Source organism: Chamaea fasciata, unplaced genomic scaffold (genome assembly GCF_029207755.1).
Source record: "Chamaea fasciata isolate MVZ Bird 193981 ecotype frontalis unplaced genomic scaffold, bChaFas1.0.hap1 SCAF_14, whole genome shotgun sequence".
NCBI classification, from domain to species: Eukaryota; Metazoa; Chordata; class Aves; order Passeriformes; family Sylviidae; genus Chamaea; species Chamaea fasciata.
In genome coordinates, this window is record NW_027094099.1 from 11935831 (window position 1) to 11962036 (window position 26206).

At 43.4% G+C, this 26206-nt stretch overlaps 2 protein-coding genes across 3 annotated transcripts in view; both read right to left on the reverse strand.

Moving 5' to 3' along the window:
• The window catches only part of CEMIP (cell migration inducing hyaluronidase 1), a 102136-nt gene that overhangs the window by 39502 nt on the left and 36428 nt on the right, over positions 1 to 26206 (reverse strand). Inside the window, exons 2-8 of one of the 2 annotated variants that reach the window (XM_066196149.1) lie at positions 10939 to 11046; positions 7927 to 8076; positions 7119 to 7257; positions 6118 to 6354; positions 5559 to 5738; positions 1450 to 1520; positions 600 to 695 (exon numbers count right to left, since the gene is read on the reverse strand). In XM_066196149.1, coding sequence (XP_066052246.1) covers positions 600 to 695; positions 1450 to 1520; positions 5559 to 5738; positions 6118 to 6354; positions 7119 to 7257; positions 7927 to 8076; positions 10939 to 11014 — 949 coding nt within the window. In that variant the 5' untranslated portion in view covers positions 11015 to 11046. Of the gene's footprint in view, positions 1 to 599; positions 696 to 1449; positions 1521 to 5558; positions 5739 to 6117; positions 6355 to 7118; positions 7258 to 7926; positions 8080 to 10938; positions 11047 to 26206 lie in introns of both variants that reach the window. The other variant, XM_066196148.1, reaches the window with a different exon arrangement.
• Positions 18181 to 26206, reverse strand: part of LOC136297026 (collagen alpha-2(I) chain) — a 46451-nt gene continuing 38425 nt past the window's right edge. Inside the window, exons 17-18 of the mRNA XM_066196626.1 lie at positions 22011 to 22171; positions 18181 to 18507 (exon numbers count right to left, since the gene is read on the reverse strand). The gene's annotated coding sequence lies outside the window, so the exon portion shown is untranslated. The remainder of the gene's footprint in view (positions 18508 to 22010; positions 22172 to 26206) is intronic.

Below are 26206 nucleotides of genomic sequence, written 5' to 3' on the forward strand. Positions count from 1 at the left end.
GTCATTTGAAAGTCAAGCTTAATGAGTGCAGCAAAAATGCTCAAAGCATAATATGATCTCAGATATCGTTCACAAGTTTCTCCACTGATGATCTGATTTCTCTTCCTGCCAGTCTGTCAGCCACTTTTAATGTTGCTGTGAAGTGCAACCAGCCAAGGGAGAGCAGAGTTATTAAAATCTTCATAATTGGCATGTGCACTGTAAGCATTATTAATAGATGCAGGTTTTGGATCTGGGTCTGCCTTAGCTGCCTTCTCTGATCTTCAGATCAAGTTGCACCAGTTACTGTGTGTTTTCTGAAACATGGGCATGATGACCGTGCAGTGAAAAGAAGTCAGAGGTTGTGTGTGATCTCTCAGACCACCAAAGATGGAATTTCATGCCCAGTCAGAAAAGGAAAAAGGATCCCAGTTATTCAGAGGGTCCTAGAGACAACTGGAGAAAGAATCTGTGAGTCTTCATTAATTGGGTTAGTGATGACATAAATAGCAGCTATCAAGTCCAGTCTTCCCAAATGGAAAAGGATTGCAGTAAAAAGGATGATTCACCCTATTTTTCAGCTGTCTGCCACCAAGTGAAACAGCCCACAGACCCCTTACCTTGAACCCACTCGCTCGTTGAAGAGACGTTAAAATGTTCTCCATTCTCAGCTTTGAATAGTTTGGAGACCTTGGCCACAGCTGACCCTTTGTGACCTGTCAAGAAACCCAAATATTGGTAAAATAATTGAAATCAATTAGTAAAATCATTGAATGCAATTGATAAGAGTAAGAAGTGAAAATGTAATGATCTTTGTGTGTATTTGCATATTTTGACTACATGATTCAAAATTAGCCCTGCACAACTTCCAGAAAAATTTACTGATCCTGCAATGAGGCTTCAGACATTTTTGTAACTGCATGGATAGTGAGAAAGAAAAATCTTCAAAAATCAAGAGAGGATAAGGCCCACAATCATTTGTCGTATATTGCTATTTTTATTTCATGTTGTAGCAAGCTGTGTTCATGCCATGAGAAGACAGAGACTCAACAGTGTTCAGTTTGCAAGAAAATGGTTTCACAGGAGAATTTGAGTCTACTAATTCAGGATACGCTGATTAAATTTTCAGCTGGGGTGAACTGGGTCAGTTCCACTGATTTGTGTCTTAAGAGAGGCAATGTCTGAGCTCAGTGAAGTTACATGGATTTACACTGGTGAAGGATCTGACCTTTTATCTAAAGGTTTGGACAACCTAAGCTATCCCTCACTCAGATGCTTCAGAAGCATTAGTGGGAAGTAGAAATATATAGAGAGAGCATTCAATTAAATCTATCAAACCATCAATTGCTCATAGCTTCAATGTAATGCTGTGGGAAGTAAAAACACCTTTGATCAAACTAATCTCAGCTACAACGCCAGTAACTTCCAGAGATCAAGATACATCAAGACAGCATTTTATGCACTAAATACCTTGATATTCAATGTGGTCTTCAACAGAAGAGGAGGGATTTCCTTTAATGGTAATAAAACTCCAGGGGTGCCTGGAAAATGAAAATGAAAAATGATTATGTCAAGTATGAGATGCATATTTCTTATAGCCCAATATTTTTAGATTTCTGAGAGGCACCAGATTCAAAACAGTCTGATTAGTGTCACAGGCAGCTTAGTTAAAATTAAAATTATCTTAACACTCTATATTTCTCCAGTAAATATAGCAGAAGAAAAGGAATTTTGAAGACAAATTCCCACTTAAAACATGCCTGTAACAAGTGTGTTCATTTTTTAAATGAGTGTTTTAAGAAACTTGTGTATGACAGACCAAAGAGACACTGGCAACTCCTTGGGGAGCCTGCAAATAAATCTTGTGTGTGTGTGTGTGTGTGTACATGTGAATACACTGAAGAATATGAAAAGAAACCACTTCTGCTTAAAGAAATTTAGCTCATGCTGAAACCTTGTATATGACAATTGGCTTTGGAATGACCTGTGAGAATTTCTAATGGACAGACTGGCTGGCAAAGGACAATGAAAAAATGCTTAGATAGTCCCTGCATATCTAGTTTCCTTCTTTGAACATTGAACATTGAACAAGGATAAAGGTTTATGGCTCTGAATTGTCTATTCAGATCTGATGCCATGTCAGAATTCAGTTCATTACCATCTGATGGTTATTGATCAAGTAGGTTCAATATCTGTCAGCTACCCTGGAAAATGACCACATGGATGAGAAAGCAATGGAGACAGGGACTAAAGTGTCTCCCAACCTTGAGGGTGAACCCAATTAGTAGGGGTCAAGGGGGAATGTTATCTTCAAGGTAGAAGTAGCTCAGACATATCTGCACTTAATGACTAAGAGGATAAAAAATATGCTTTCAGGGTGGTAAGGAGACTGCCCTGATTTTAGCATAAACTCCCATAGATTAGATCATGTCTCTATAGTTACAAGTATCTGGTCATTTCAGTTGCATCAAGAGTCTTGCAGGTCACCTCACATGGGTGCAAGTAAAGTTCCAAACCACTCTGGGCCTCCAGAATAAAACACATACAGCCATTGGCAGAGAGCCACTAAAACCCACCCAAATCACCGGTGCCACAAGCTGGGGTTTTCTGGGATTTGCTGCTCTGGGGGCAGCAGGGGCAGGCTCAGGGTGAGCACTGCTGCAGCCCATGCTGTGCCATGGCCCCAGTGGACATGGCTGCTCAAGGGGACACTGTGCCAGCAGCATGTCCTCAGCCCCAGCACTGGCCAGGCTCAGTGGAAGCTGCCAACACCACTGCCTGGGGAGCCTGCCAGCCAGCCAGATGCTCCTGCTGGAAAATTTGCCTGCGCGCCAACTGCCAAAGGCACTGACAGGCTGTGATCTCCATCCAGGCAGAGAAGGGGGATGGGAGCAGGAAGGACACTTTATCACTCAGCAGTCAAGATAGATTTTTTTTTTTTTTGGTTCTGTTATTATAATTATTGTTTTGGTAAACTGTATTTGAAACAAATGACAGAAAAATGACGATGCCTCAAAAATTATCTCAAAAATAATTCAAAGAATAAGGAGCTATTCACTTCTGCAACTCAAGGTCTGGCCCCATTTCATGTGTTAAAATACTTGTTTCTCCCAGTTATTTTACCACTAAAAATAGTTTTAAAGTCGTTCAACCCTGACACATAAGGACACATGTTTGGGCTGTACGAAATGAAACGGCCAATAAGTCCAGAGCCAAACAGGAGATATTTGTGAGGAATTCCAAAGAGAACAACTATGTCATCAAGTGCAAAAAGTCTTTCTCTTCATTTATTACTAAAAGGGGGGGAAAATGACTCACACTGAAAGAGTAAACACACTTTTCAGAGGGAAAACAATAGGAGAGGAATGCAAGATTTTCCTTTCATTCTTAATGTTCTGGACTCGGCAAAGAGGCAATTAAAAGAGATTCCAGGAGCACAGAAACATTTCTGAATAAATCAGCATTCCACATCGGCTCTGCTACAGCAAGGGGGAGTTGCATAACTTTACAATCTCTTTGAATATAGAGCAACTGGAGATGGACAGGAATCTGTCCATATAACCCCTGCCAACACTGCAGAAACCAACACTACCTACGACTGGATAGCCTGACTCAGGTGGCACCTCACAAAATGGAAAGCAGAAATTTCCTATGCCTGGGGCTTAAGCTGTTGTTCTCTCAGGGATGCCGATGGTCATCCCCAGCCATCATCAGGAGCTGAGAAGATTTGACAGCCAGGGTTCAGTGGACCAGCCAGCAAACCCCAGAGCTGGGCAGTGAGTGGTGACAGGCATGTAAGAAAGAAAAATCCATCTGCTCTCCTCAGTCAGATCCTGCCCTTGGCCGCGGAGGGTAAAATGTGTACACATGTGTGCAATTTTCTCATTCCAAAGATTTTTTTCTAAGATGCTGAAAAAAAAATTCAAAAAGCACCTGTCAAGTGCATACATCCTTATTCATAGTTATAGATGTATCTGAAACGTAAACCACTATGTCTAAATCTTGTTCCACTGAAGTGGAAGTTCTGTTTGCTTTAGAGGAAAATCTTGGATACAGCTAAAGCTGCCTGTGTTCCACTGTGCCATCAAACTGCCTTTCTAAGTCTGGCCCCAGCTGCCATCCAGACAATGTAGTTTTTGAGAACTGATGAACTTTAACTCTGAGAACACTCCCAAAAATAGCTTATTTTAAATAATGCACCAGATATTTTTCCAAACACCACTATGCTGGTGGAAGACGAATTTCTTGACCAGTGTTGACCAATTACTACCTCATTATTTATCCACATCTCTGTAATTCATGGAATGCAATTTTGTTGTATTTCAGATAACAGCATGGCAAGGATTAGCCTTTTGACTGCAAACACTAGCAATGCTGACAGTCACACTTCCATGGATAAATTTCTGCAGTGTTTCCATTATAAATATTGATGGCAAAATGATGAGAAACTTATATTAAAACATCACAGCAGCCTAAAAAATCGAGTGCAATTTACTTTTATAAACATATGCAAAAGCCATCAATTCCTTCCTGTAGTGCAATTGGGGAAAAAATAGTATAATGTTCAAAAATCATGTTCTGTTTCCCTAATTCCCGCATTTGAAAAAAAAAAAACCCTAGCAGGCTACTGGGCTTTAATATAGGGTCTAGATTTGAGAGCAAGAATTGCAGTGATGGAGATAACCTGGTTTTGGAGACCATTTCTGCCTTCCTTGTTGATTCTTTGAAATGTGTTGTCTGATACCCAGGAGCTCTTGTAACATTTGACACAACCTCTTCATCAACCCCCCCGGATCTTGCTCCATCTGTGTGTGCCCAGCTGACAGAAAGCCTCTTTCCACAAACTGCTGTATTGAAGCACTTCTCCCTACCAGGCAGATTTTGTGTGTGTGTGTGTGTGTGTGTGTGTGTGTGTGTGTGTGTTTTCTGCAGACACCCTCTTAGTGCCTCATAAAAAAAAAGCCTACATAAGTTCAAATCAACACAAAAAATATAATGGCTACAGTTGGGTAAATAACAAGTATTCTCAACAGTGTGTGTGCCAACACAGACACTGTGTTGGCCACAGAAGTATTTACAGTCCACGCCATAAATCCATGTTTGCTGAATTTCTGTGCTGCACAAGTCCCCAGACCTGCACTGGACAAGCTAAGGAATGTGCTGTATGTGTGTCTGTATGTGTATAGCCAGGGCTACACAACAATTATTGAACCCTCCTTAATTCTCAGCCCATCTAATCCTCTTTGTGTGTATAAATACACTTCTTAAATCTTTGAGGGATGGCTTGAAAATAAATTGGAATAAGCAACCTGTGGGAACAATATCTTGGAAAACCATCTTTTTTTAATGTGAATCAGATGCTATTCCTCAATCTGCTAATAAAAATACCCAATATAGACTCTGAGAGCATCTGAAACTATCTAATTAGCTGCTAAAACTCCACATTGAGAAGTTTCCCTCTTTTTTATTTTTTTCCCATGTGAAAGAACTTTGTGACTTTGAGAGAGTGGAACTATTTGGACATCTCAGGAACATAATAAAGCCTCTGTGCTGGGAGAACTGGCAGGACTGGCACATACCTAAACCCAAGGTGGAGGAAATGCTTGCTGCCCAGTTTGGTCATTGCTTTCCTGGCCAAGTCATCTAAGTTTCTGGATCCTTCATCATTCACTGCAACCGACAGGATCATGCCATTTGCAACTCTACCCAAATACTGAGCCAGGCGGATACTTTCCTCTTTTGCTCTGTAGGTATCAAACCTGAAATGATAAAAAACACCTGTAAACATTTACTGCAGTCATCACCGCATCTTTTTGTACTGAAAAGCAAGTTCTGTAAAGAAAGTACTATTTTGTATTGTTCACCGTAATATTACCCTGTTGCAAAAGCACTTGTCTAGCAGGGTGTGTTAGGGGACTCTGTAAAGCCAACTTGATTAAACTCTAGTTGACAAACTGCAAGGCATAACACTGCTCACTCTGTGGTTTTGGAGATTGCTGGTCTGGGAGGAATTGTACAGACATGCAATAACACCCATTTGAACAAGATGCTAAAATGTGTGTGTTTGAGCTTGCTGAGATGCTGTCCCCAACCTGTTCCAAATGATCCTCACATCTAGGCAGCCAAAAGGTCACTCACCGATCCGAATGGACAACTGCCCCCGTCTTCGGGTCAATAACGTGGACAATGACACCCCGATGGCCCCAGCTCCTTTCAAAGTAATATCCACCTTCCTCCATGCCACCAGGATGAAGAGTCTTGTTCAAGAAAGTCCAGGACAGCTTTTTCTTTCCATGGATCTCAAGAGTGCCACCTTTGCTGACTCCAAGGTACTTCTGTCCAAAGTAAGGATTTGGCTGGCTGCTGTCACCCGCTCTACAGCAGGAAGGGAGGAAAGGGACCAGGTTTGGGTTTGTGCCTGAGTCAAGGGACCTCTCTCCTTGTGGTGCTGTGACCCAAGGAGAGAAGTCTCATGATTTGCAGTGCATTTCTTTCAGGTACTCCACGTTGTACAGAAAATAAATTATTTTAAAAATAGTAGCAGCTACCGAAGACCAAAAGCAATCTGGAACACAGCTTGTACATGCTATATTCATTATATCCAGGCCAGAGGAGGCCTGGAGCCCAGACTGAATGCCACATCTGTGTTTTTGAATTCTGTAGGCAGGCAAGACCCTAATCAGGAGCTAAGAGGTCCAGTGGTTGGTAAATATGAATTTAGCATCCTTGAAATTTTAAGGGATCATGTACCAATCTGCAAGACATTAACGTATTATCTTTCAGCTCACAACTCCCATACAGAAATAAAGGATGTTTAGAGAGGAGAACTTTCAGACAAAAATAACTCATCAGGTTAAGCCTATTCTGGAAAATCAGTTTGAGTTGTGGGAAGCTGCATGCTGATTATCTGGCATGCCTGAACACCCCAGTATTCATATCTCAGTAGAAGAGAAAAAAACCCCAAACCTGCATGAATTTTTGTGGGTCATTTAAATTGTTTAAAAAATTACTGGATTTTCCAAAGAGCACTGATGAAAAGTACACCTGAGAACATGTAATTTTAAGGAACATTTTCATTTCCTGATGTGGAAGAGAGACTCCAAAAGGTTCTAAGGTAATATTTTGTCATGCATACTTACCGCCCATATAAGATGATAACCACATTGCCTTGGTAAGGGCACAACTCACTGCCAATGTGTAACTCTCCATCATTTTCAATGAGAATATGTCTTGTACGCAGAATGATGGGCTGGACATCATCTTTGATGACCAACTTCCCTAAGTAGAGAAGATTATGATATTTGCTTTATCACACAGATGCTCATGTGAGGTTCTGGTATCATTGTGATAAACCCAATGCTGTGCTGTCATCTCAGGTTTTGAAAAATTCTGTTCATACACCCCAGAAAAGCTCTCAAAACAAATCTTGAAAACATTGTTTCTTTGTTCATTCCAGTTCTTGAAGAGCGCAATTAAGATTTGTATGGAAGAGGACCCATTCAAAACTGAGACAGAAATTTAGAGTTAAGATGAATAAAAGCTAATTATGCCAGCAACACTATGGCTCTGTCCTTGGAGACAAAGAGGGACAGAAGCATCTGCCCTGCCCTGAGGCCCTGATAACACAACTACTGGAGTATCGTGCTATCAGGCCAGTGGTTTGGTAAAAAAAAAAAAAATGTTTTTGAAGCATATTGCGGAAGTAGAATTGATCATTACACTGAGCTACTTGTGTAAATTCTCCAGACAGGACAGAAAATAGTCTGGTTACAGTGGCTTAAGAATCTCAGCACCTCAGCTACCACCCAGCCTTGTACTGAGCTAAAGCTGTGTTTGCCCACCCACTCCTCAGCAAGAAGCAAGAAGCTCTCCCGGAATGATCACAGTGATTTAAACAGTCCCAGAGGAGAGCAGGCTGCACCCAGCCTTGCCAGCAGCACGTTTTACCTCCATCAGTGATGTGGATAGAGTGCACAGTTGCAGAAGAGGAGAGAAGCAGCTTCCTGCCATTGCGGATTTCAATGTGGTTTTCTTCACTGTGACCAGGGTTCCAGATTTCTAACTCAGGATCCCTGTCAGGACATGTGGCAGCTGCTTCTGCTGGACAAAGATGGAGAGTGAGGACAATCAGTGTTTGTTTGGTGTGAGACAGAGAGCTCTGCACCTGGGCATCTTTACAGTATCCTTCAGCATCAGCCTCTTGGCTGACTCCCTGGAACACAGCAATACCTCAGTGCAGCAGGGCACATGTGGGTCACGACCAAAAGAAAACAAACAACTGCTTAAGCTGTATGGTTTTCTGTTTTCTGGAAGAATGGAAAAACCCAATGCAAAGCAGCCTTGCAGGGGATGCAGTTTCTAGAAAACTACTGAAAAGGGACTTTCACTGAGCCCTTCCTGCAGTGACATTTAACTCTGCTCATACCATCTAGATACAAAGCCCAGGGAAGGTGTTGACAACAGGCTAAAACAACTACTACCTTTAAAAATGCCCCCAGATACCTACTTTGTTTTATATAAAGATATTAAAATATTAGATATTTTCATTATATATTTTCACTGGAGATAGAAAGAAAAAGAGATCAAACTTACATGGAAACACCGAGCACCAAGCAATTACCAGTACATGCAGAAACAGAGAGCAATGGGAACCTCACAAGTGTGTCTGGGTTTGTGAGCTTTTCCAGGCAGAAGCAATGAGGATTCATTCACTTTGGGATCACACAAAATTTGATGAGGGGCTGCCATGACATGTTAGCCTGAACAGCTCTCATGCCACATCCAAGAGTCTCGTGTTGTAACTATTTATTTAAGATAAAATATTTCCCTGATACAACCTCAGTTGAAATGTAAGCCTCATGTCTTACTCTAATCAACAAAACTGTGAGTAGAGTCTCATGTCTGATGCATATTTTCTGAGGGCAGAACCCTTTCTAATCCTAGGAAGCTGAGGTCAGTGGAAGTTTGAACAATGAGCCCTTTGCCTTCAGAAAGGGCTGGGAGCTGTCACCAGCTTTCCAATTTTTATCCCTTAAAACAAAAACACCACGAAGAAAACTACAGGACCAACAAATCAATGATGAAGGGCCTGGGAAAAACCCCTTGACCTCAGCAGGGCTATGTCTCTGGGACTTGGTACAGTAAAGTTGGGAGGGTTTTGCCCCACAGACACTAATGCCTCCAGGTAATTGAAAGGACAATAATATAAATCCAAGCAAGGAAACGTTTCCTGGTTCTGGTGCAGTCAACAGGCAGTTGTTTTGTGCTGCCACTGTGGAACTTGAAGGACATCTGTAATTCCATTGCAACAGAAATAAAAGCTGTCCATCTGCATTCAGTTTCCCCTCACATTCCTCCACCAGCTTCATGTCTTGAGAAAACAGTAGAATTGGACCAGCCATGGCCTTAAAGTCTCCAGAGCCCCGGTGAATACCAATTTTCAAGGTGATGTTTCATGTGGCCTGCATAGACCTTGTCTCTCTGCAAACTTTTCCCATATACATGAAGTAAATCAGAGAGGACCAGTAATCTACCAGGCACCAAGTCAGATATAGATAAACATCCAGGACATGATTTTGATACCACTGTGCCAGGTGGAAGCTGGAATTGTATTAGTAATGTCAGAGGCACTCTCTGATTTACAGTAATTGAGAAAAACAAGCAGGTGTTTCTGGGTTCCTACCAGAAGCCACACAGAATTAATAAAAGGTAGAAAAGATAAATATTTCAGACAGGAAATGGGGCTTGCGTTATAAATAGATGTTCAAATATAACTGCAATACACACTGACAACAATTTATTTTTAGGAGAGCTGTTATTTCCCTGAGAATAAGGATAATAGAAAAATGTGCTCTTGATGAGAAGTGATATAAAACCAAAAGAATCAATTCAAATGTAAAGATATAATTTATCAATTATACCTTAATTAATTAATTTAAATGTAATAGATAAAAATCTTGTTCATTTTTCCATTTACTTGAATATGCTACTATGCAAGGAGCTTTCTGCAGTCTCAAAAGATGACTTGTGCCCCCAAATTCATTATTTTGAAACAGAGAGGCACACAGGGAATCCTATGGGGAAATCAAGAGGAATTTAGGCTGGTGTTTGGGATGACAAACAGCAGAAGCCAACAAACCAGAAGCAGAGGACCCAAATTCCCAATTTCATTAACCAATTTGTACCAGGAACTTTGCACATCACCAGCATCTGCTGTGCCAATGACACCATCAGGCTGAGCAACTTCTGCCAGCTGGTCCAGTTACCCTGACAGCTTGATTATTATTTTCATTGTCATTTTTTAAATAAAAGTGCAAATTCTACCCAGCACAAAGAATTAACTGAACGTTTGCTTCTTGACCAAAAGGGCCCAAGCATGACAATGAGAGGTTGCTTCATGCAGCTGCAGTGTTTGGGGCAAGACATATGGTCTCTTTGTTTCAAACAAATACAAACCTCCAAATTAGCTGTATATAGAATATGTAAATCAGGATCCCCTTTCCCCCTTCCGTAAACTGCTTAGTAAAAGAACTGCTTGGAAGAGACAAAACCCAAGGGACAGGGATGTCCCAGGCCAGAGCTTTTTGCTCTCCACATCTGGGCTTGAGGAATGCAGGAGAATTATCGCCTTCACCTCCCTCAGCCACAGCTATTAGGGCCTGAGGTTTCTTTTGCTATTTCTTTGTGGGAGTTTGTTGGGTTTGTGTTTGGTTTAAGAATGTGTGGCAGAGTCTGAGGGATTGCTGAGGGTACTTTCACCTTCTCAGAAATTTCAGTCTTTGCCACTCCAGCTGCCCTTGACTGGGAATATTGCCACACCAGAAAACTGCTTTTCTCCTGAGTGTTTTCACTCTGTCATTTACTCTTTTTCTACAAAGAGTGAAGAGCTGGTCAATTTAAACCTATTAAAAATAGCATTACAAACCATACCCTTTTTCCCCATGGCAAGAAAAAGCTTACCTGTGCTTACTGAAGAGGCTACAAACAGAAAAAACCCCAAACTTCCAGCCAGATACTTGAAGGTAGGTAGAGCCATTCTTCAGGATTTTCAGTTCTCTGTATGGATAGCTGTGAAAAAAGAATAGCAACAAAATGTCACTTTTTTTCCATCCCCCCCCCCCCCAGCTCATTCATTGCACAAAAAAAGAAAGAAAGAAATAGAGGTTAAATCAGTTTTATGCCAGACCACATCCACTCCTGTTCAGCTCGATGGCTGAAAACACTTTTGCACTGATTCAGGACCAGCCTGAACAGAGCAAGGAGCCACGGGCAGCTCCTCACCCTTTGTTTGGTTTAGGATAAAACCCACTCGGGAATCCAAATAGACACTCAGAAAGCAGCCACCAGCTGTAACCAAAAACGCCTTAGGAATGTGGCATAAACACATCCAGTGTCAGGACTCTCTAGGGCTGCATATTCACATGTGCTAAAAAGTAATGAAACACAACAGAGAAGGCGTTTGCAGAGTGACAAGTTTTCAAAGAGCAACCTTTCTGTGGCACCTCTCTCCCCCCAAATCTCTCTCCACATTTTTAGCAATGGTGTTTTGTGTAACCCCCAGATAAGCCGTACTCACACTTCCAACCTGAAGCATGCAGTTTCTTAGATTTCAGGTCTAAGAAAATATTGTCTGTTTAGTGTGCCAGCTCAGAATTTTCTTGCAAAACCAAAAGCTGCTTTTGAAACGAGTCTACCTAATGTTGTTTTTGTTTCCTCCGTAGCCAACCCCCAGCAAAAACAAACCAGCAGTGTCATGAAAGTCAAAGTTAGAATTAATGTGATTCTCTCTGGTCTCCAGTGATTGATTCTGCAGCTCTGCCCCGGGCTCATGACAATTTATTGACATGTGTATTCACAGGGAAGCAAGGACATTCACTTCTGTATTCATAAGGCGCTGCTTAAAATTCACATGTTGTCCTTGGAGTCTTTAGGTTTTATTGTATAAGCCAGTGTCTGGGCAATATCAAAGACATTTATTTGTGGCTGTCATGTCGCATCCCACTGTTGAAACAGGATAAATGTATGCATCACACAGTTTAGTTCAAAACAAAAAAAAAAAGCCCTGAAAAAAAATTCCAGGGTACCTCAAATTCTTTAGGGCAAAACCACATTATTTTCACGTCACTTGTTAATATATGCTAAAAAACAACAACAAAAACACAAGAAAAAGAATGGAAGAAGCCAGGATTTATTCTGGAGCAAATTTTGTAGTGTATATGTAAAATACATCTACTGTTTGTGAGGGTGACACAGATCAAAGTACAATGATAGGTTCAAAACATCAACATCAACATGTAATCCAATGATAGCATTAAAAATAGCATTAGGACCAGATTTTACAGGAAATATTTTGCCAGGGAAATGTTTGTTTGCTTTGGTATAGTGTATTTGACAGCCCTGAACTCTAGAAACAGCATAGACTCAGGGCTTGGTAGAGTCTATCAGGTGCTGAAATGCTGTTACAGAGCAGTGGAAGAGAGGAATGCACTTAGCAACGCTATAACTTTGAATGATATACATTATCAGAGAGCAGTGCTGTCGCCATGGAATTTGTGCCTGAACCAGGCTGCACATGTCTGACATTTTAACAACATTAACCATCAACATTGGATAAGCCAGAGCTCTTTCAAAGAAACATTATTAGAGGTACACCCAAAGTAAGCAGTCACCATTAAAATGCCAGGATTTATTAGTGATTATTACACAGCCTGATCTGCAGACCCAGCCATTAGGCTCTGCTGTAACCATCGAGGAAGAACTAAACAAGAGGTAAGACCACAGGATGGTCACTGCAGATAAACAGCGTTTCTCAGAGTGTGGACACATCTCTGTGTTAGTGCTCCATGAAGCCAGGTTCCAACCAGTGAGGTTTTGGTCATAAAATACATTCAGATGATATAAGAGTTCACAGGAATAAAAAGAAGAGACTGTTTTTTTTGACAGTAGCATGCATTTGCTCTCCCATAGCTGTGTAGGTAGCAAAGAAATGTCTTTGTTCTGACCCATTAAAAGCTCAGAGGAGCATCTCTGTTCTGTCCAACTCATGACCTTACCTCTGACACAAACCTGTAGCAAACTGGTAGGAAACTACATCAAGAAATTTCTCAGTCTTTGCTTTCTGCAGAGCCAAGAACTGCACAGTACTTACCATCAGGTTGTGGAAAATGGCTTCTGGTTTTATATCCCCTGTTGCTCACCAGGGACTGCTTCCCTGATGGCATGCATCTTCATCAGCAGAGATCAAAACAAGCAATCAGACACTGGGAAGATATGTCATTTTTGGAGGCATCAGCTGTGTGCCAGGCCTCCGATGTTTTCGCAGTGTCTGATCTGCCACAGTCCAAAGAATATTCTGCTTATTTTGTGGCTGAGGTAGGGTGTTTGATTCGGCTTTCACCGAGCCCGAGTTCATTGCAGTGTTAGTATTAACTGGCACTCGGGTTGGAAAGGCTGGGAGCCAAGAGGGCCAAGAGGATCCGACTCCTCTGATTCAGCTCTGACTAACACCGGGCTGGAAAAATGCTGCTCGGAGGATAATCTCAGGAATTTTCCTTCAAAACCTCTCAATTAAGCACCTTTCCCAAACACTGGGTGCAAACAGTGGCATGTCTGGTTTGATTGTTTGGTACAAGAGGAGGAAGAGACAGTGACTCTCCTGTGTGCTGGAGCAGGCTCAGGAGCAGTTATCTCCTGCCAGGCAGCTCTTCCTCGGCTCAGCACTGGGAGCCACGTGGGGATACAGCCACACATCCTTGAACAGGCGCCACACTCCTGACTCCAGCTCTGATGTAACCACCAGTGTCAACAAATCTCCCTGCAGATTCGGGCACTCAGAGCACAAGGGCCATGCAAGTGGCTGCCTAAGCCTATCATCTCCAGCCTTCCTCAAATACCATCTGGGACTTCTCTCCTGGGTGAGAAAAGCTTTTATATCTAGCCATTAAAAGCTGCCTGGCAATGGCAAGTGGGGACTCATATCCTTGGATCTGGCAAGGCAGGCTCTCTGAAATGATTCCCAGCTGCTGAACTTTTCCCAAAAGTGAACAATAGCAGCAGACAATGCTAAAAGTAGATGCAGGAAACCATTAGTCCTCAGCTGGCTGCCACTGCAGGTGTCAGCAACGATGCTGTACTAGAAAGCACACTGCACAGAGGAATCCCTATCCACCGCCCTTCCCACGGTTTTAATGCTGGAGGCAACTCACTGCAGACGATTCTGAGAACAAAACAGTGAAGTAATGCTCTGAGGAAGCTGCATTGTCGCAGGTGTCGTGGTGGGGTCACACAGACACCCTGAATCTGAAGGGTCAGGGCGGAGTTTCTGGGGGGCACCAGAAGCACACACGGTGACTCGCCCCCTTGCACAGCTCAGGGCCAACCACCCAAAGCCGGCAACAAAATTTTTAAAAGTTCCTCCCAATACTGGGTGTTTCGAAGTGCTTTTTAAGACTGGCTTGACACTCTTTGGAGGAGGTACCTTCAGCATCAGCTGGAGACAGCTCCTTTTAGTATGTCAAGCAGGGCATAATGGGATCATTCACAACTCATTAAAAATGAGGCAAGGACTGGAAAAAGGAGCAGCTACCTGATCTCTCCTGAAAAAGATGTCGAACAGGGGCAGCAAACCATGTGGCTTCTGTTGCTGCTGCAGCCCAGTGAAAGAGACCACCAACCTGCATGGGGGCAGAGCGGGGATCCAGCAGCATCCCCAGAGAACAGGGAAAGCTCAGGGGGAAAAGGCGCCTTTCAGCCTGATGGGCAGTGAACTCTCAGCAGACACGAAATTGCCCAGGTGCGTGGGATGACCTGTGAGTAAAATCTCTGTTCCCCAGGAGCCCCCTCTGCAAGGGAGATGCTGTCAGAGACCCTGATGGGTCAGTGCCAGGGCCGTGGTGCTCCAAGCCCGGAGCCTCCCACAGCCAGCGCTGATGCCGAGGTTGCAGCAATTTGGTAGCCAGGTCTGAAGCCTTGCTGCTTCTGTCCCCATGCATACGCAGGGAGGCCAACACCGATTTGGAAGCTGATCCTGGGAGAGGGAGGAGCTGTTTAATTAACGCCTCTGCTCCCTTCTTGCTGACACTGCATGGCAGCAGGTCCCCTCTGCTCATGGAATTTTGCATTTTAGCCCCAGCTGGGAAGATGGATTTGAGGTGCATTTTTGCTTTTCTGACCTGAGAACATGCCAGCCCTTGCTACAGTGACATACAGAGGAGATTTTCACACACCCAGCCACAGGCACAGCTAAAGCCTTCAGAAAATAAACACAGGAATTTCTGGGGATTGCTAATGGAAATGCTGTTCAGTCCCAGCGCATGGCAGCAGCATAACTGCCTCTGCTTCACATCTTTTTCTTGTGCTTGCCACCCACACATCAGCTGCTCGTTTTTACTAGCAAGAGGAGGAAGATTAAACTCAGGAACAGACTTTAATTCTCAATGAATCAATACTGGAGTCAAAAGCAACATTCTGACTGTTTTCCCAGTGAAGCTTGGTTTCTTATAAATTTATCTAATAACTTTCCCAACAAGAAGGTTCTGCACACATACTCTGTGTAAACATCACTGCAAGTCCCTTGGTTCCTGATGTCCATAAAAATAGATTCTGAATGAGGAGCAGGAGTTAGAGGAAATTTTTACAATGAATAAATTAAAGAAAAACTAAGGTGTTTGCTGATTTGTTGTAATATTGGCAAACTGTTTTGAGACAGAAATAAAAGGGGGAAAGTAGGGGGTTTAAAGCTATGCTTTTTTAAAGATTTTTTTTAGAGGCTTATGGACTTTGAAGAGGAAAGGAAACAATTTTTGGCTCTGTTTAAACAAAATCATTTGCAATTCCCATCACTCCACCCATCCGAGGCTGACTGACTCCCAGTTTCACATGCTTTTGAAGTGCTCAGCATTTCCCTGAGTTAAACCCTCCTCCACCATATGAAGTTTTCAAAGCACCAAAGGAGTGGGAAGCTGAGCCCCGTTTGCTGAGGCTCAGGGTGCACTGACCCTGCTGTGCCTGCTGCCAGCCAAGCTCGTGCTTCCAGGGGATGTCAGAGCCACTGCAGAAATGCTCTGGGGATGACCAGAATGGCCACACACCCTGAAGGCATGGGATGTGCTGGAGATACCTGGATTAGCAGTCAGTCCACGAGGACCCCAGCATGGGGGTGGATATCCTCGGGAAATCCCCCGGAGGAGCAGGGCAGCTTCCTACAAACACAACGTTCACACAGCACTTACCCCACAGCTTCATACACACCGGCTCCTGGTGCGTGCCAAGTGAGCAGCAGCCTTTGAAAACATCCCCTTGAATGCCCCGGCAGTCCCTGGAGGAGCTGTACCCTCTGCAGAGTGTCCCTGCTTAGAGGGCTCTTTTCCCTCCCAAGGTAAGGAAAGTGAGTGCTGCGGCTGAAGAGGATCACAGCATCCTGAATCCTCTTCAAACTGCTGCTTTTAACTACCCAAATAACTGCATCAGGATGTAAATATTTTTCTTTTTGCTTTTGTGGTACTTCACTGTTTGCATCTGGCTCGCCATGACTCCACGCCTTCCTCTCCAGGACATTTGCCATTTGCTCTCCTTCTAGGGCGGGAGGAGGAATAGAGATTTTTCAGAGGTTTAGGCACATTCCTCTCCTTCCTTCACCAGGCTCTTCCTTTGCTAATTGTTTAGTCTCAGCCTGGGGTTAGAGCTCTGCAAAGTTTTATTGGGATCCAGGGTCTGGACATGTCACAGATTATCAAATAAATCTCCAAGAAGTTAAAAGCTTGCTCTGTAAGTACTTGCTCCAGTGTTGGGCTTATGCTTACGAGCCAAAAACATCTTGCTCTTTTTCCTCTATACAGCATCAGAAATCACAACAATTAGGTATTAATAGGAGTTCAAAAGGACTTCAGGGATCTCCCTAGAGGGTCAGTTCCAGCTGCTCAGGCTACTGTACCAATTCTCATCCCCATGCTGTCCCATGCATCACAATTTGTCTTACCTTTACTGAGCAGCATCACTGATTTCTTCCCTTTCTGGCAAGCCAGGATCTCTTCCCTGGCCAAAGTCAACTCTCACCTCTCCTACCTGGTGTGGGGATGGAGCCACAGCCTCCTTTTCTGCCTGTGAACCTTCTGGGTGTCCTCTCACCCCACACCCAAGGACCAGAGGCAAGTGTCCCATCCAAGGCACTCTGTCCTCACTCAGAGGCACAATGCAGCTGGCCAGCGTGTGGATGCCAGAGCAACTCACTCACCAGGGAGCAAAAGTCTGGCCAACAAAACACTAACCTTTCCCTGTAGCTACTTGTTTGGTCATTTCTGAGAATTCCAAAGAAACAACAGGACACCAGTTACAAAACCTGCACCCACCTGTTTGAACAGGCCATGTTATTCAGTGATAGGGATGATCTGAAATCACCTGTCCCTTCAGTGCTGTCACCAGGTTGCATCATGTTCAAACCCAAGTGACTCTTAACATCATTTCAGGGTTACTTTGTGCTTAACTGCAGACAATGAGGTCATCAGTTTTTTCTCACTCTGCATATAAATCTCTGGTTTTGTCTTTACTTCAAACAGCTGCAGCATAAACATAAAGCAAGGAGAATTAGCCACTAATACTGACAATATTTCAGTCCTCAACTGGAGCAGAAAGTCAATACAAGCATTGCCTGAGAGGAACTCAAGACTTTACCCTAAGCAGCACATCCTTTATCCTGGGTTTTATTCCTGTAGGTCTTTAATTAAATGCTCACATCAGTTAGACAAACATAATTTGACTAGTCATTAGCTTCAGATAGAAACACATCCATAACTCCTTGTTGTGCTCTGTGCTCAGTTCAATTAGAAGACACTGTCACCAGATCACTGCACACTGACCAAGCAGATGTTGCTGAGTTCACCTAAGATGTCACAGCAGATAGATACTTTTTTTAAAAAAAAGAAGACATTAACGGATAAAAACAGGAATGAAGGGACAATTCCCTACCTTTGCTTAAGTTCAGGTCTCCCTGGAATTGCTAAACTTCCATGCCAAATTTCATTTGTAGTCCCACTGTTACCACAGAGCAGCTCTTGCCTTTGAAACTTACCTTTTAATACCAAATCAGAGATATGTTGAAACACTTCCCCTGGGGAAGGGCAGCCCACAGACTGCTCCTGTAAGGCACTGGTTGGAAAACAAAGCTCTAACACAGAGTGTAAGGTGAGAATATATTTATTGGTTATGAAATATACAAATGAACACCATGGGTTTGGTACAATCTTGTAAGAACAGCAGGTTTTGGTGGTGGTGGTGCTGGGCTCTGCCTGACTGGTGCTCCCCAGCAGTGCTAACCCCGGGGCGCCCCAGCCTTTGCAGAGATGTGCTCCAAGCAGGTCTGAGAAAAAAACAAGTTTTAGTGGCTCAACAGTATTATCAGGACACTGAGATTGTTTTTCAGCTTCAAGGGAACATAATGCTGTAGAGGAGCAGCTTTCTGATAACTAGCATGACTAAAGGCTTTGATCCAGGATGGTTTGTCTTGTCCTTTATAGCCAAGCATGTAAAAACTCCCTGAAAAAGAGACACAAGGAGAGAAGTAACTCTCTTGGTGTGGCAGTTCACTTACCAGCAGCTCAGCCTGGGATCCCTCCACACATCATGGAAATTTCTTACCCCTTCTTTTATTTCTTGAATTAAAATAACAGAACATATAGGAGAGAGAATGGGGGATGGAAGTGGGAATGAGCCTCACTGAAACTGTAAACTTGCTGCATCATGGATCTGCTGGTATTTCAACAGGCTAAGCCAGGTGCCCAGATGTCAGTTAGCGGGAATATTGTTTTGCTCTTTATTTTTTAAATAATACTGGTACTTTTTCTTATTTAACTACCTGAAAATGGTTAGACACTTTGAATCCTTCTTTTATTAGTTTACATCTGTTTCATCCTGTTATGCCTTAACTATCCCTCATGTTGACTCTGCTCTGGTCCTCTGCTGTCCCAAAGTACAAAGGCATTATGTATTCTCCACTTTAATAATAATATCTTGTGTTTATATTATGCTTTTCATTGCAAAGGGTCCCAAGGCTATTTGCAGCTGGCTGGATCGAGACTATTCCTGTAAACACTTCTAATTTAAATAAGGTTTTGCAAAACCAGGAAACAAGACCCTAAATCCTGATCCCTTTGGGGTCAAAAGGATTGGAGTTTTTTTGCATTATCCCTGGCAGAAGCAATGTGTGCTGGGGAGAAATGCTCCAGCCTGCCCTGAAACACAGCCCCCCCAGCTAGGAGCAGTCCTGGAGCTGTGAAGTCAAATAGCCCAAATACCTGAACCAGCAGGAGCAAGCTCATGGAGCAGAACAAAATTACCCAGACTGGAAATCAGGGCAGGCACACGGGTGAACACCCTTGCCCTTAGGAAAGGCAAAACAGGGGCAGCTTGTGATCAGCCAGCAGCAGCTCAGTCCCTCTGCCAGTCACCAGCATCCCACCAAGGTGGCAGGGCCAGGACAAGACTTCCAGCCAGTGTCACCAGGATGGTGCTGGCCTTGCCTGCTGCTTTTTGTGCCACTGGAGCAGTCAGGGCAGGAGGCTGAACCAAGCTCCCAAAACAGCCAAGAGGATGGCACAGGAGGTTCAGGGAACAAAGTTTGGCAAAATAAACAAACAACAACAACAACAAAAAGATTCCTTTTTAATCAAAAAATTCCTTTCAGAAGTGTTCGGGGCTTTGATGAAAGAATGAAACAATAAAGTTTCAGGACAAAACCAGAAAAGAAAACCTCAAGCTTTTGCATTTCAAAGGATGAAAGAAGGAGCAGCTTCTCAGGAATCAAACATGCACCGAAATGAAATCCCTGCCTCTGCTGTAAAGACTGTGTTGTCTTCCCCTGGAATGGTCATAGCAATGAGCTTTGAAACTTGAACCAGAAATTGATATGAATTTCAGTAAAGCAGTGGGGAAAAAGTCCCCCTGTAACCCACTCCCCCTCCTTCATCCCAAAAGATAAGAAGCTGGAAATACAGTCCATTTTCCATCTGATCTCTGTGTGAGGGCCTGAAATCTGCATCAAGTTAGGTGGCTTCTTGATTCCCTTATCACTCATATTATTCATCCAAACCTGGACTCAATAGCATCTAGTTTTCCAGTAGGAAACCCAGCATGGATTTTCTGAATCAATGATACCAATGGATTTCTTGCAGCAGTACAAGGTAAAATTGTAATAAGGACTCTTCCAAACTATTGATTTCAACGTCCTTCTATCCAAAACAATAAATAGCTCCTATTTCACTGCAGACTACTTTCTTTTTCATCAACTTTTCAGGTTATAATTGTTTTTCCTCACAAAGCAGTGAAACTTTAGAGTTGGAATCTTTATCAAATGATTCTCTTTCCCCACCCCCGCCCCCCCCTTTATTTTTTTGTTAGAAAAACAAGCTCCCCTTAGAATGAAAAATTTGCAGCATGCAACTTCTCAGTGGCAAAGTGGAGTCAATATTCTGAAATAAATCCCCTATTTCTCACCATCCCTAAGCCAAGAGGTTACACTGGCATATTGTGGTGGGAAATACATTGATAAGCACTTTATAACTATGTGTACATGTTTGGATGGGATACACACCAGTAATTCTGCTGTGTTTTCCAACCTAATTAAAAGGCAGTGAAACATGGAAAACATAGAAAGCCAAAGAAACGTGATAGAATAAATATATTTACATCCCTTGTGGAAGATACTAGGCTTTGCCGAATGTAACCTGACTAAACCAGACATTTCGGAGCTGCCCAGCATGTCTGGGATGTTCCTGGTGCACACAAGGACAAGTGATCTGGAAAGAAGAACAGTAATTACTACATAATTGCAAAATATTGCTTCATTAAGGATCTTCAAGATCTTTAAGCTCCAATTCAGAAAAGTATGTAGGAGCATTCTTGACTTTAAGAATATCTAAATCCCCTTATTTCAATCCCATGTAAGCTTTCCCAAGTTTAAGCCTCCATTTAAATCGTCCTAGATTAAACCTGTGCTTCACATAGAATCAAAACCAGCCCAAATGACTGTGAGTGCCTCCCTCTCTTACGGGAGAGGGACACTCAGTGGCTGTGCAGTGCTGCGACTCTGAAACCATCTATATCCTGATTCTGATTTTCAGTCAATCTCCATCCTGCCTTTGGTCCTCACAGATGTCCTTTCAGTCCCCAGTGAGTTGTACCTGCAGTGAATTGCAGGCACAAGTGGTCACATTTAGCTGAATGCCTCATTGCAAAACCTTACCAGGAAAACAAACTGAATGTACAGACATTGCATGGATATATGGCACTTCGTGCACATCTGATGCATGTACACACTCATGTGCAGAAATGCAGATGTAATAACTCAGGAGTGTTCAAATCTTTGGTCATGAACTGCTCAGAAATTCCTTGGACTGAAAGTCTGCTTTCTGGTTGCTTGACCTGCTTCTACCAGCAGCCAAGAATATTTCTATCCATCTCTGCTGTTCCATGTTTATGTGGCAACACATAAAACCACAAGGAATGTGGGACAGACACAAACAGAGATGGTCCAGACCATTGCCAGGACCCACGCAAGGCAGAACCAGCAGGCAGGCAGGACTAGTCATTGGCTCACCCAAGAAAAGTCCCACTGGAAAATCTGGCACACCTGTGACTTTCATCTGTCACAAGATGCAAAAACAATCAGTAAGAATAAACAGAAATGGACTTGTTTCCAAAATGGAAAACTGAATCACTGGCTGCCAGGAAGTGGCTGGACATGAGGATGGGTGCACAGGATCCCAAGTGCCATTGCAAGGATCTTATCTACTCCATTTTGGAAAGTGACTGGCTTATTTAGAGGAAATTGCCAGTTTTCTAGAAAACCTGTTTCTGTCTGCTCTAATCTGTACAATCCTGGGAGAGAAATCTTATCTGGCTGATGCTGGGGATTTGTACATGTTTCATTTGTGTCAGATTTCTGCAGAGCACAGGTTTGGTTATGAAATTACATCATTTTCCTTTCTTTGTCTATCAGCCACAGGTTGCTACATGAAGTAGAATCTCAGCCGTTTTCTTACCTCTCTTTCATGGATGTTTGAACATATTCTGTTACTTCAGGGGCAGCATTTTCACTGGTAACTGTGTCAGAGTGCTGCCTACCCACAACTGCTCCTGAACATGCATCCAGCACCACGAAGAATATTCCAGTACTGGTGAACAAGAACATTGTGCCATTTACCTACAATGGAAAAAGCAGAAGTAGGTTATATGGAGGTGGGCTGAGGAGCCTTGGACTATGATCCTGCTCCTCCATAAGGGGGTTAAAAGCAAGGAAAATATCTACATCTTAAAAATACCTATAATTTTAAATGTATCATTGGTACCGATGAAGTGACATCATTGATTGTTGGTCAGTGGAAGGAGAAAGCAAAACCCGTTCTCAAAGGGTTACAAAACCATGAGCAATGAGGTAATCAGCATCTTCCGTGGATTAGTAAAACGTGTATAGGAAGTCAAGAATCCTGAGAGTAAAATGCTTAGTTCAGCCTTAATACAGTTTCCTTTCATGTGGGGGAAATTACTGTCACTGGACACAGCAGATTTGCCCATGGAGCAAGGCAGAGGTGCTGAGACAGCAGACAGAGAAATAGAAATGACACATGCCTTTTTTAGGATTGTTTTCCCTGAAAATGTAAATATTGTATATATAAAACCAAACTCTTCCTCCTTGGAAGGCTTGTCCCAGTGCCTCAAAGAAGTTGTAGCAGAAGTAGCTCTTGCTCTTCTCCTTTCCTACAGCAAGAAATTCTTCCCCAGGTTACACATCTCAAGATGTGCCATGGTATTTACTTTTAGAAAGCCAAAAGCTCTCTGAGCAGCCTGGCACTGGTGCATCCTCCCAACATCTTGGGCACAGCCCATCCTGAGAGAACAGAACCTCCACCAAGGTGAGCAACAGCAGAGCAAGGTCAGGCTGTCAGAACCCTGAACCCAGGGTACACAAGGCTGCAGTGTACACAGTTTTCCAAAGCCTGCAGGCACCAGGAAGTTCACATCCCATCAATCTGGAACATGTATGTCCGCAGGGAATATAAGGCCAGACTGAATGTGGGAGCCAAGTGTTAAAAAGTGACTTCTGCAAGAAGTCAGAGGATGCTGAATGGAATTTGGGGTCAAGGGTAAGGGAAATATGAATGTCCGGACCAGGGGTGGGCAAAGGGAAGTGAGAAGGAGCAAACACAGACAAAATCTTTTGCCTGCCCTGGCTGTCTAACCATCCTAAGTGTGGGAAGTGTGTGAAAGTCAGGATGCAAGCCCAGCAGGGAGTAACCATGCCAGCAAACAGGCCCGCATGTGATCCACTGCCCAAAGGGCAGCTGTGATGTGTGTCCTGTCCTGTCCCATCTGCGCACTTCAGACCCCTCGGGGAGCCAGCACACAGCCCTGTGGGACCTGGGGCAGGGAACACTACAGCTCACTTAGCCTTTGGGGAAGCTTGGATAAGAAATTAAAACATCTCCAACTTTCACATTTCATTCAGCAAAGCAAGAACAAAAAATGTCCTTCTTCATTTTCCAAATTTTCTGTGCCTTTCAAGATTTAAGGTAAGAATCCCTCTTTAGGCATTAACCTTTACCATTTGCCTATACCAGCCTTTACTGCAGCTGGGACTACGTGTGTTGAAACTAAAACTTCCTTAGAAAAACAACAATTTGCATTAAAGCCTTAGGAAAGACAAAGAAGCTTTGAGGACACCACACCTGTCCCACAGTGCTGCACACACAGGTGTCTGTGCCTCACCACGGGCTGGATGCTGCCTCCACTAACACCTGCTTGCTAATGGCTTTGAATCAATTTTTGACGATGCAGCCAGTGCATTAGCAAGAAATCTTGGCTGCTCATATTCCTTAAGGATGCTGTACCAGCTTTGCTTGGCATTTGTTACTGTTAATTATAATTCAGTAGCACGCAGGCATGTAAGCCTGGGCAGTGTCCTTGCAAGAATTATTTCAGCCAATCTTCTCTGTCTAAACAGATATGTAAGGCATGTGCAGGGACAATCTGACAGTCCCAAACATCTTTAGTAATGAAATATAGTTAATTTTATCTTTTAGTGCAATGGCAGCAGAGAAAAATCAGAAAAACAAACTTGTTTTTTCCCCCACAGCCTTTGTAAACAATGGCTTCTAGTTTGCTTTTTCCTCCCCTTCCTCTACATTAGAGCAATGGTGTTAATTCTTCTTCTGAGGTGATAAAAGGCCATTTTTTCCCCCTAAGAGCTCAAATCCTCATCTGAATAGAATACGAACTCCCAGCGACTTTAATTGAGTTAACTGTAAGGGAGAACAATGTACTTGCCTCTTCCAAGGGAACTTCCCATTTCCTTCTGCCAAGGCTCAGCAAGATTCTGCAGTACCTCTCCTTGGAGATAATGTTTCCCCTATTTAACCACGACTTCAAATGCAGTAAAACACAAAATACCTTAATGAATGCAGATGTAAAGTGGTTTTGTACGTCTGCCCTGCCAAGAGACTGGATCTGGATCCCTGTATACTAGACTGAGGGTGTGTTTGTGATAGCAACCTGCAATTACATCAGAGACAACCTTAAAAATCAGCTTGCTAACTGTTTTTTATCCGCCAAATGACACTGGGTATCAATGCCCAGATGTACATGATCCCAAAAGTAAGAATCCTTTACTCAAATTGTGATCCTGATTCACATTTAAGTGTTCATTATTAACATTTATAAAAGGGTTGTTGCGATGCAGTTTGAAGGATCCTCTGATCAACACTCTAGCTTGAAGTAAGTTGAGTATGGATTTCATATATTTTGCCTGGCTATAAAATCAAGTGCAGATCTGTGTGAGCCTGAAACAGTTCTGCAGGATTTAGAGTGGGGTGGATTTACAGCAAGCGAACGGAAAATCTGGCTCTAGTTTTTCAGTTATTCCTGTTAACCAGAATTACTTCCTGGTTTGAAACACAGCAGCAATGTCATCCTTTGGAATTCAAAGCTAATCCAGAATAAACCCTCCCAAGAGTCCCTTTGTTCTGGTTTGAAAGAAGGAAATGGTGGGGGAGAGGTGCCATGAATGTGCACGCACATGCTCCTAGCTGAGCATTATCTTTGAGGGAATATTTGAAGCGCAGCACAAAAGGCTGCAGAGAATCAGAGCAAAACCCTTCACTCTAAACAGGTTACGTGATGCTGGGCAGATTCACATGTGGGAATTCCCTACAGCTCCTCCTTAGGTGTCTGCATGGACACTGTGTAACACAAGAGGCTCTTTCACCCTTCAGGGTTGGTACCTGTGGAGCTCCACACACCTGGCAGTGGGACATGTGCTGGGATATGGAAATGGGGTGCTGGACATGGACATGGGGAGCTGGACATGGACATGGGGTGCTGGGCAGCCACTGGCCTCTCTGGGAAGGGGTTGGGGCCACAGCTCCAGGGGTGCCCTGGCTGCATGTGTGACACGATTTTAATCCGCTCACAGCCTTGCTGGAAGCAGTAACTGTGTCCTCTCCAAGCTCCACAGGCTCACAGATGGACAAACAGGTACCTACAGATGGGAGCAAACAGAGGGATCAGGGTCCCTGTGTGCTTAGAGGATAAACTGGGTACAGGCTGGAGCTGCTTGTGCTAAATTGCACTACCCCTCACATTTCCCAGCATCACAAACCAGCTCTAACAGTTAAACATGGCACATCCACTGCCAAATCCTGCAAGATGACAGGCTGAGCTCCCCTCTTCTCCTGGTGTGATGAGACTTGCAGCCCATATCCCCAAGCAAGCATCATGTGGGGCACACCCCCCTCCAGCCCCAGGCAGCCCTGCTGCCCCCAGGCATGGTGACATCCCACCAGAGAAGGAGCAGCAGCTGTGTTTAGGCTGTTGTGCAGGGGGACACAGGTTTGTTTGGAATTACCAGCATCAGCTCACTTCATTGCAGAGCTCAAAGCATGCATAACAGGAGCTCCAAGGCAGCCAGGTCTTCTGGCCTTTGGAGTTCACTTTTGTTTCTGGCTCTTCCAAGTATGTTTTCAATCTTGTCCATTCTGCGATTCAGGCTGAGGAAATTATATAAACAGCTCAGTTCAGCTCTGGGATCAAAAAGATACATGAACTTTACAGGGATTCTTCATTCCATTTCTTTTAAAACTAAATATTTGTTTCTATTTGTCTGGAAGAAAGAATGAGTAAGCTTGGTTCCTTTCCAAGGATCCAGCATGTGGGGTTAAAAAAAGAAGGGGAAACATCCCACTCA